General features: G+C 53.2%; 1 protein-coding gene across 2 annotated transcripts in view; it reads right to left on the bottom strand.

Moving 5' to 3' along the window:
* Positions 1-11,106, bottom strand: part of SPTB (spectrin beta, erythrocytic) — a 107,339-nt gene continuing 96,233 nt past the window's right edge. For both annotated transcript variants that reach the window (XM_017660418.3, XM_017660419.3), the window contains 4 exons: positions 2,914-3,164; positions 647-820; positions 318-360; positions 1-168 (listed from right to left, as the gene is read on the bottom strand). In XM_017660418.3, the coding sequence (XP_017515907.3) occupies positions 1-168; positions 318-360; positions 647-820; positions 2,914-3,164 (636 nt within the window). The remainder of the gene's footprint in view (positions 169-317; positions 361-646; positions 821-2,913; positions 3,165-11,106) is intronic.

Genomic DNA, 11,106 nt, shown 5'->3' with positions numbered 1-11,106 from the left:
CTACTTCTTTTTGGGGAAGAAGCTGAATCTCTTCTCCTTGTCCTTCTTGCCAAGGCTGGCATCAAGGCCGGCGATGGAGGGCAGAGGCAGGCTCTGGGCCTTGACACGGATGCTCTGGGACTCGTTGATGGCAGTGCTCAAACCCTGCAACCAGGACAGCATCTCCTCCTGCAGGGTCGGGAAGGTCAGGGCTCCAGCAATGACACTGGGGCTGCCCCTGTGACTGACTGTTCTGGGGGAGGCTTGAGGTCAAGTGGCTTGGGTCTCCACCTGCCTCTTTGTTAGCAAGGGTCCAGGCTAGCTCCCCCTCCACTTACCTCATCTTTGCCATGGAAGAGCCACTCGCTGCCATTGCTCAACCTAGGAGGACAAAAAACGTTTGCCATGTGGCTCCCTCTGAAGTTGCCTGCCTGGGCAGAGGGCTGGTTCTGATCCTACAGCTCCCGAGTTTCCCTGTGACCAGAGCCCTCTCAGGCAGCACAGTCCCTCTGAGAGAGGTGAAAATCTGGACTCTTGTCTCTTTGATTTGAAAAATCCCTGAGGGTCAACTCAGGCCTGGAGCTGGTCCCATACAGTGGGCTTCTGTCCAGCCACTGATGCCAAATCAGGCCACCAGAGAAGGGGCAGTGGACAGGAGGAGCCTCACCTCAGCTTGAAGACATGTTTCTTCTTCTTGTAGTTGGTAGCAATCTCACAGATGGCATGTCTCAGGGCCAGGGGATACTCCCCATGGTAGGGTACCCCCAGAGCCAGGTTCTTGGCATCCTTGTAGAAGGTCAGCTCACTATTCCTGAGCACACAGTACAGGTTGTTCCAGGACCTGCAAAGATGCAGACAGGCGGGTCACCCACCATCCTGATACAGCATTTCTATAATCCCTATAGCTTCATCATTACTTTTTTTTTTATAATATACCATTTTTGCCCTGATAAGTGGTAAGACATTTTACTGTAAAAACAACAAAACACCTGGAAGTAAAAATCAGCCACCTAAAAAACTTAACGTTTTATGTATTTCCTTCTAGTCTTTTTTCTATTTACATATTCATATTTTTCTATTCACATTATAGCTAAATTGGATTATATTGTATATTCAATTTTGTGTTCTTCTAAGATAAATACTGTGTTGTATTTCTATCAAGCATTTCTTGAAAATAATTTTGAATAGCTCATGGTATCTCATATATATATATAAATCCCTTTATTGGTGGGTCTTACAATACTAGAGATTTAAATCATAAACAGCAATGTAATGAACATTCTTGTGTATAAATCTTTGCCTATAACCCTGATCTTACCTTGAGATACATTTCTAGAAGTCGAATTATTGAGTCTAAGACCAACAGTGCAAACTTTTCAAAATATTCCCCGTCCGTTAGCATATTTGATTCTCACAGAACTGGGGAGTGAACAGAGTGGGGTTTTATTTGGGTGGTTATTTTTTGTTTTGTTGATGATATATGCCCAGAATACTGTACTAGCACTTTTTAAAAGAAACCCAGTCGTGCAAATCAAGACCCAGCTAATACATTTGGTGACAACAATAAGCTTATAAGCTAACGTACCGGCCAACCTGAGCCCCTTCACTGACAGACTGGGATCACGTTGCATTTTCACAGTAATGAAACAGAAACATTAAGCTCTTCTTCCTCCTCCTTTCTTCTCTCCCCCTCTCATCCTCCCCTCTTCCTCTTGGTCATCTTTCTTCCTTTCCCTCCCTCCCTTTGGGTGGCAGGAAGTTGGAGGACCAGTTGGGCACACGGGGAGGAAGGACTGGAAAGTCCCAGAGAGAACTTGACCTGTACCAAGCCGGCTACTGAGCCACTTTATGAGGCCCAGACTTTGGAGCCCAGCTCCAGGATCTTTCCTAGACCTCACTGCCTTTGAACGTGTAGTCCAAGAAAGGCGATTGCTAAGGAGCTGGTTCTTGGAGTGAAATACAGCCTTGAACAAATGCCTTGACCTCTCTCCGATCTGCTACCCCATCTGGAAGATGGAAACCTCAATATCACAGGGTGTTTGTGAGGATTTTGATCAGTCTTGACATAATGTCAGCACGTAGTAGGTGCTCAGTAAATGCTAGTTTCCCCTTTCCTGGTGGACTCTCCATATAGGCAATAAATCTCTTCAGGGCAGTTGGGCCCCCAAGTTCATTTTTGGAATTTGAATGAGCTTTGACCTGTCCCCCAGGATGGCTCTGTGTGCCACCAGCTGACCCTGGGGGTATGGCTGGCTTTGACCTTTTGATGTTGCACTGTTTCCCTGGGACCCTGGACTGCTGCCTGAAGGCAGAGACCCCCAGAGAACTCGGGCAGAGACATCCCGGGATAGACTGAACCCAAAGACATGACTGTCTGGGGTCAGGAAAGGACACATGCTTTGAATGAATTCCTCAGGGTCACAGACTCCCTGTATGACAGCACTGGGAGAGAATTCCAGAGGGCACCTATGTCAACCCACTCTTCCTCTATTTTACAGCTAGGGAAACAGGCCCAGATTGGTTAAGAAGTGGAACTTGGTCAAGGATTTGTTAGTGCTAAGATCTACCTACCTGTTACATGTCCCTGAGATAAGAATAATAGCAACTAGTGTTCACTGAGTCCCTACTCTGTGCCAGGTGTCTATGCCAAAGAGGCACGCTGTTATCATCACCCTCATTTTACAAATGGGGAAACTGTCTTAGGCTGAGTAGCCTGTACAAAGTCATAGGATTTACCTTGTGACAGGAACTGAAGATAGCCTTTTCCCATCAGGCCAAGTAGCCCCTGGACTGGTACAGAGGGGTGCCTGGGGCTCTCAGGCCAGTGGTGGAGCTGGGCACCCTCTCCTCCTGCGCCTCGCCCTGCTGAGGCTCTCTGGGTGACGTGCCTGGGAGCTGTCCACCCCTCCCAGCCGGGGGCCCCTCCCTGCACACCTGTTGGACGCCTTCTTGTTGGGCCCCTCCAGGTCATGCTTGCGGCCCAGGTAGCCCTCCATCTGCACACCGTGTCCGTGGTCCTGCTGGGCTGGCAGTGTTGTAGGCTCATCACCCTCGCTTAGAGGTGTGTCCAGGACCTTAAAAAGAGGCTCGGTGGCAAGCCTGTCATCTCTGCTGGATTTCTCCCCATGTGGCCCCAGAGGGGGTGGTGGCTGCAGATCCTGAGGCCACTGCCTCTCTTCTTCCCCCTGCTCAGGTGCATATGGGAGGAGCACACTTTGCTGGGGGTTCAGACCCAGGGGTGGCTATGTGAGGCAGAACTGGGAAGTCAACAGGCACTGCACTGGTGCCCCCACCCTCCACCTCCCCAGCCTGATTCCTTTCTGCTGTGTGCCTCCTGGTCTGCCCTGCCTCTCCCTTGACCCACCTGGGTACCCACCTGGCCTGCTTCCCTAGACTCTGCCCATACCTCTGACTCTACCCCTCTACAAATACTCCCTCACAAACTAACAGCAACAGAAGGTTTTCAGAGTGAGCCGAGGGGCCTGAGGATTTCATCCAGAGGGGTCCAATGCTGCTGGCAAGGCCCGGGATTGCTGGCAGGTTCAGGCCTCCACTGAGTGCCAGCCAGATACTCCAACTCCAACTGAGTTATATGTGGGCTCTGGCAAGATTTCATAGGAAGAAAGGGTTCTGCTGCTAAGACAGGTTTGAATGAAAAATCTGTTACTTCTCTTGTGTCTAAAGCTCTAAAGCTAAGGACACCAGGCCCTGAGTCTCTCCCATCACCTTATAAAGGAAGAACCTGCAACCTCCTGGTCATGGTACAGGGCTAACTGGTCCTGGGCCCATCGTTTGACAGGGTTTGTTGGAATAGGGCAGTGGTTCCTAACCCTGGCTGCCTTTTATAATCACCTCAGGAGCTTTAACAGAATGTGCCCGGGGCCCACCCCGCAAGGTGTTGAGTTAACTGGCCTGGAGGGGGTCAGTGCACTGGTTTTTCTTGATCAGGCTTTTATGTCCTCTAATGTGTGGCAACGGTGCAGATCACCAGGAGTCGCTGCCCTGGGAGAGGCTGTGGCTTTTCCCTCTCTGCACATCCCCCTCTGGAGGGCGGGGTGCTCCCAGCCCCTGCCCAAGCCAAGAAGGGGAAGCTGCTCTCCTGTTCCCCAGCTGGGCTCCTCCTTAGGCAGAGGCCTTGCTGATCTACCCTGCCTGCTGCTGAAGAAAAGGAAGAGGGGCAGATTGGGGCAGCCAGCCTCCCACTGCCAGGGGTCCTGGGGCTCTCAGGCCAGTGGCTGAGCTGGGCACCCTCTCCTCCTGCGCCTCACCCTGCCGAGGCTCTCTTGGTGACGTGCCTTGGAGCTGTCCACCTCGGTGCCAAAGGAGCACTGAGGAAGGCGGCCCAGGTTGAGCCCTCAGGGTGGAACCCTGTCTCACACCTGACTCCTGTAGACCTTACAGCACCAGGGGGAGAGGGTTCCCGCAGGCCCCCAGGCAGGGTGGACACCTGAAGGACCAAGGGCATCATCAGCCTTGGAGGAACAGAGCTGCCCCAGGCAGTAAAAGGCCTTCCCCCCTTTTCTACTCTCTGCCCCAACAGCTGAAGATGGAGACCAGAAGAGTGCTGGGAGGAGCCAGGAAAGAGGACCCAGTGTGGGTCCTTCAAACCATGGGTCAAACCTAATAGAAACACGGAGGATTGGGGGATGTGGGCACCATGTTGGACATCAGATGGAATCTTTAGGCTGAAATAGATTGGGTGGACTTTCTAACAGCTAAAAGTGTCCAAGGTCTTTATAAAATGGCACTAAGGAGTGGGAAGGGGGGGCTCAGTGGAGATGTTTCAGTGGTTGGAAGGAAGGTAAAACTGATCATGTTTGTAGCCCCTCAAATTAGGGCTAGTCAATAAAAATAAGCTGGGGTTTCAGCAAGAGCTCATTTAAAGAAAGGATATGACTGGAAAAGTGAAAACCACTATCCTAGTCTAACACCTTCAATCTCTAATGAGAAAACCTATGCTCAGAGAGGTTAAGTGACTCACTCAGGGTCATGCAGCTAACGTAATGGAGGCAATTAAGAGCATGCACTGCAGAAGTGGACAGGCCTGAGTTTTGACCACACATCTTTAGGGCTCTCATTTCTTCCTTTAGCCCTTTCAGCCAGGTCATACTCATCTATATGCATCTCCATCTTGTATTTGTGTCTTCACGTGTCTGCAGTGTGCCAGCATTGGTCACAAGTATCTGGAGACCCCAAAGCCCTGCCTGGATCATCCTCTCGCAGGGACGAAGGCTGGAAGGGATGTGGCCGGAAGGCTCAGTTTGGGGTCCTGCTGTGGACCCAGTCTGGCCACCCTCTGACTTGAGTATAAAGGTTGGGGGTTAGTAATACAGAAAATGGATTAGCAATACAGAAAATGAAGCTTCGTTTTATCCCACCTCTGGGGATGGCTGGGCTGCTCTCCTGGTGATGGACCAGAGCCTGCCCCATGCCCACCTGGGCTCTCAGTGAAGATGCCATGGCAGCTGCTGGGAGGGAAGCCCAGTGGGCCCTCACGGCCATGTCTGCCCCACTCACCCAGCCTTTACCACTCTGGGAGGGCTTGTGCTAGAGACCTGTGTCCACATTTCTTCCTATACTTTGACTCCCATTCTCCTTCCTTTCTGGATCTATCCAGGATTACCTCCCAACTTATTCCACCTTTCTTATGCCTCTTCCTAATGGGTGCCTGACCCACATTCCCTGGCAGGTACTTTTAGATGCCATGGCCAGTGTGAGCAAAAGTTAAATGGCCAGGCCATAGGTTGACTTTGGAAAATGAGAGTTTTCCAACGTGTGCAAAGATTCATTCTGTGCTCTTAAGCATTCATATGGAGGCCTTTAAGATCTGCCCTGCCCCCTCTATCTTGGAGGTCAAAGCCTGAGGAGGAGCCAAGAAGGTGGCTGGGAGGTGGATGTGTTTGGCAGCCATGGCCTCCCTGCCCCATCCCGGGCCCAAAGCTGGCAGCCCTTCTCTTCCTTCTGGGCTGGGGAGGGGACACAGATGAGAGAGAGGAGGGCGTGGTTTGGGCAGAAGGGTCCTCATTTCCCAGGCCCCAGGGGGAAGTATGCTCTGTGCTGGTCTTCTAATAGAGATCTGGGGAAGGGCGGGGAGGTGGTGACAGTCCTGCTGCTCCGGAATCGGGCCATGCTCTTATATGGAGATTATGCCTTGCCCTACGGCAGAGGGTGCAAGGACAGCAGCGCTCCAGGAGATGTGGCTGAGGAGCTGGGGCGCACAGCTGGCTACTCCCGTGGCTGCAGGGACAGGCAGGTTCTGCTGAAAGGCCCTGGATAGGTGGGATGACCTAAGAGCCCCTCCTGTCCTCTGTGCTGAAGGTGGAAGGCTGCTGCTCGGCTCTCAGGTCCTTAGGACGGGTCACCAATGACACCCACACTGCGGAGGGCGCGCAGCCCCGAACACCACCCAAACGGGCTGGGGACACCTGAGGTGGGGGTTCCAGCTGCTTGGAGGGAATTCTGGGCATCGGGCTGGGGTGGCTGGGTGTCCAGAGTGACAGCAGGAAGGAGACTGGCCCAGGGTGGAAGGGTCAGAAAGGGGAGGCGCTGCCCTCCGTGCGGAGCCAAGCCTTGGCTTGGGGCAGTAGGGCGGGTGCACGTGCACTGGCTGCTGGTTGGCGGACATTAGAGGAAGAAAGGGCGCAGTCAGGAGAGCCTCTCCGAACCTCACAGGAGTGTAGTCAAACAGGGGAGGCCCTAGCTCCTGGGGGGCAGGGAGAGCCACCTCAGAGTCTTCCAAACTTGACTTTTTAGGCTCCTGCCTTGCAAGGAAGGGTGGGGGTGGGGAAAGCAGGCAGTACTTGAGGGTCATCCCCACAAAGGAAGTTCAAGAAGAGAGGAATTGGGGTAGGATGGGGGATGTTTCTTCTCAGGACTAGAGGAGTAGCAGGTGTACTTCCAGGCTCAACCAGCAGGTGGGAGAGGCCCCACACACAGACACCCCTCAGCTCCCGGGAGAGCCTGGGTGGGACCACAGGGTGTTCTGAAGGTTCTAAAAGATGCTCAGTGAACCCAGATACATTAATAAGTAAGTAAACACAAGAGAGGGGGCTTCTCTCTAAAGGAAATGCTGGCAAGAGAGTACCAGGGCATGAGGATACATTCCAGAAACTATACGGCCTTAGCCATGCAGTGGTCTTGCCCACCTATCTCACCACGAGGACTGAGCCCAGAGTGTGTGTGCAGGGGTCTCAAGGGAGGGGCACTCCAGGAAGGTTGGTGTGGAAGGGCTTTGGCAATGGACGTTAGACTTCATATGGAGGATACGTTCTTTTATGAGATGAAGGACTTCAATGAGGAATGGAGAAATAATGAAAGGAAAAGTGAAGACTTAAATAATCACCTACTAGGTGCCAGATGTTCTACCTACAATCTCTCTTCTGGTCCTCACTCCCTCTCTGCAAGGTGGGGATTATCACTACCCCTATTTTACAGATGTAAGAAGTTGGGGGTTAGGGAAAGCAAGTAACTTGCTCTCAGTCACATTTCCTGAATGACAGGTTGAGGATACAGATTTGTCTGGTCCCAAACTCTGTGCTCTTCCCACTAAATCCTGCAGCAAGATGTGGGGGTGGTACTGTTGTTCCAGAGGAAAGTACCTATCTGATGGGGTTCATGGCGTGTATGAGACAAGCTTGGCTTAAGTAAAACTCGTGGCTGATTGGCTGGGGCAGCCTGATCATGTCAGAACCACACTGGAAGGGGCCGGAAGAGGGGCATGGGGCCAGACAAGACCTTTGGCTGAATACCTTAGGCAACCAAATAGCACCTCAAGACTGGAGGGTGGGGGGAGCTGGCCCTTTGCAGCCAAGAATTTGTACCCTCTCCTAGTGTCTGATGTCTGGGCTCTTGTCCTCTGGGAGAGGAGTGAACGGGCTGGCAGCAGGCAGGTGGGAAGGCTGTTCAGTGAATAGTTGTTTGCAAGAGAAGAAAAAGATGGTTTGTTGGGTTGAGAGGAGCTAAAGAGATGGTAACTTACGGTGAGCAGAGACCAACGCCTCCAGAGAGTGACCAGTCGCTGAACAGGGGAAGGAGCTCGGGCTGGGGCAGACAGCGAGGGGCTCTCATGACGAGTGGGGTGAGAGAGCAGGGTGGCTCAACACTGTGCCCAGAGCCCTGCTGAGATGACAACTGGGGAACCAGAAGATGGCAGGAGGGCACAGAGAGCAGAAAGCCACCAGGTAAGGTGAGGGGAGAGGAGTGTGCAGGGTCCCCTCGTATGGAGAGGCGGAGACTGGGCCACTGCCTCATGAGTGGGAGAAAGGCTTCCTTGACCCTTCTTCAGCATTCCCATCACCGGGGTGGGCACTTCCTGGAGGAGCTGGGGGTTCCTCGGTGACTTGGAACCAGCCATTCAGAGTTAGAAGGACCAGGAAGAGTTAGAAGACACGGATCCCTGTGCAGACCTGACACCAGAGGTCAAGTCGGCAGCTTCAGACCCGTTTCTGAGAGGCCTCCAGTGTTAAGTGAGTCGTGTCCTGAGTCCATCAGGACCTGCGATGCTCTGAAGAAAGAACAGCTTGGAAGAATTTAGAAGCCTCAGAGCAGCAGGGCTAGAAGAATCATGTCTGACCACAGCGTAGAGAGCTGGGCACAGCCAGCCATGAACAGCTGTCCAGAAAAAGCCAAGAGCAAGTTTCTCTGGGGAGCCAGGAGGCCCAGAGCACGATGCCAGACTGCAGGCAGACATGCCCCTGTCACACTGATGCAGGCATCCTGGGGAGACAGGGACACTCCCAGGTTTAGGAGAAAGCTTACATTCTTTCCAGGCCAGTCTGCTGGCTCATTAGGAATACACACATGATTTGCATTTGCTCTAAAATGCCTGAAACAGCAGCTCAGTTCAGCCCGTCAGGGGAGGGAGAAGGACTGGGAAAGCTTGCTCAGGCAAGAACCACAGCTGCTGCCTCCACACCCACAGACCTTCCGGCCAAGGCTGTCGGAGCCCAGCCTCCGGCCACTGATTAAAGCCCCAGGCTGCCTGCCAGGGAGACCACTGCTGCTGGAGGGAGTTGACCAGGTTGCCAAGGGGGCGATAGCAGCTGGAGCCAGCTGAGCACTGGCTGCTTCCCTGTGCCCGCTCAGCCCCTCAGGCACAGACCCTCGTGTTTGCAAGAACTGGGGACTTCCATTGAGCCACAGCAACACCCAGCACTAGGGAAGAAAGGGGCAAGGGGCCCGGGAGTCTTGAGTCCCCATGTTCATCCCTAATGAGATGCCTGGTCCTCCCTCCAGGAAAGCCAGCTGCAGGCAGTCTTGGAAGGTCATGGCAAGAGTGACATCTGCACGCTGTGCTTGGGGAAGAGCTTTCCCTGACAACTCGATGGAGGGGCCTGATAATGAATGGCACCCAGCAGGTGCTCTCTGGAGGGGACTCACACCCTAGAGGCCCCCCTGCACTGCAGATGGGATCTAGCTAAACCCTTAAGACAGACTTTTTCTTACTGTCAAAGCCCAGGAGCACCAACCCCTTGCAAGGATGTCACTCACGTCATTACAGTGCCGTTTCCAGAGCAGGCCCCGCTTCCCACCCAGCCCCCCCTTTTATTTAGGTACATTGTTGACATATAGGAATGTCCTGGACCTTTTATAATCCCACAGAGATAGCATGGAGACCAGTGAGAATTAGGCTGTTTGTGTAAAATCATACAAGAAATTTCCAGCAGAATTAAGGACAAGAACCCAACATCCCGACTTCCGCTTCAGGCATTTGGTTTTTATAGTATTTTCTTCCTTCTGCTTGGCCTCTCATACACCAGCATACTTCCTTGTATGAAGGGATTGGTTTTTGCCAGAACACTCTCTTAGGAGGAAAGGTAAGAGGTGGGGGAGGTGATGTGTGTATAATGATGTGCTTGAGGAAGAGACTGGTGCAGGAATGGCAGCCTAGTCCCTGTGTGTACACGTGTGCATGCACACACCTGGGAAGGGAGGACTGGGCTCGGGCCTTAAGGTGGGCTGCCCTGGGGTGTTCAGTGCACTGGACAGGGGTTCAGGCACCGAGTCCACTCATGTATGCTCCCCCAGCAGGAAGCTGGCATGCACTAGGGATGGGTTCCACATGAAGCAACACCACACGGATCCACAGGACACTGATGCCGGACCACACACATGGACAGCAGGAGAGCCACTGTAACCCAGGCCTATCCCTGAAAGAAGGGTCAGAAGATAGCCAGCCCTTCCTGGGAGAGACCTGTGGTTTCTGTAAAGGTTTCCCACCTGCATGGGACCCATTCTCCTCTCTTCTCATATCAAAGTCCAACTGGGTATCAGATCAGGCCCACCCTTGGAGTTCGGTGATCCTCATGAAAACTCACCAGCAGCTGCCAGAAATCTGTTTCCATGAGGCCTTGGGCCTAGTGTTCATCGATTCAGCATTTGGTTTCTCCCTGGCCCCAGGCACAGGCCTGTGCTCCGTCTTGGGGGCGGGCTGGCTCTCCGGGAAGGCTCTCAAAAGTGTTCACACTCCTTCCCAGAGACACACTCAGGTCCAAGCAGGTTTTATTTCCCCCCAAACCCAGAGACACTCAGGCGTCGGGTGGAGGCAGCTCTGATACACATGTAATCACATTCCACAGACATACACGAGACAAACAGTGGATGGAGTCCCACAGGCGGTCCCAGAGGAGCCTGCAGACCTGGGACACCACTGCATGCAGACACATGAGGCGTACAGCTGAAGCGCAGGCGGTACAGGAGACAGGCACAGTCCGTACCCACAGGGTTCTCTGTCCTTTCGGTGGGGGCTGTTTCTGGGAAAAGGGGGCTGGGACCTAGTCCACCAGAGACCCCACACGTGATGACAGGCGCTTTGGAGGGAACTCTGGGGAGAGACCCTCTAGCGGGGGCTCAGGATTGCCCTCTGCTGGACACGAAGGGCCGGTGCAGCTCAGAAAGGAAGGCCTCTGGCCAGGCTAGAGGCAGCAGAGGGAGCTCGCAGTACGAGTGTGTGTCTCACAGAAGTGTGGGGAGAGCTGAAATCTGGACCTGACAAGGTCCTCACAGGAAATGCTCACTCAATGCCCATTTTTTTTTGTGTGTGTGGGGGTGTATCAGAAATTTCCACCTAGGATACCAATCTCCCTAAACCCCTGAAGGTTCAGGCAAGTTCGACTGGGCAGCTGGAGA

Source organism: Manis javanica, chromosome 8, assembly GCF_040802235.1.
Source record: "Manis javanica isolate MJ-LG chromosome 8, MJ_LKY, whole genome shotgun sequence".
In the NCBI taxonomy this organism is placed as follows: domain Eukaryota; kingdom Metazoa; phylum Chordata; class Mammalia; order Pholidota; family Manidae; genus Manis; species Manis javanica.
This window is presented reverse-complemented; position numbering and strand designations above follow the sequence as displayed.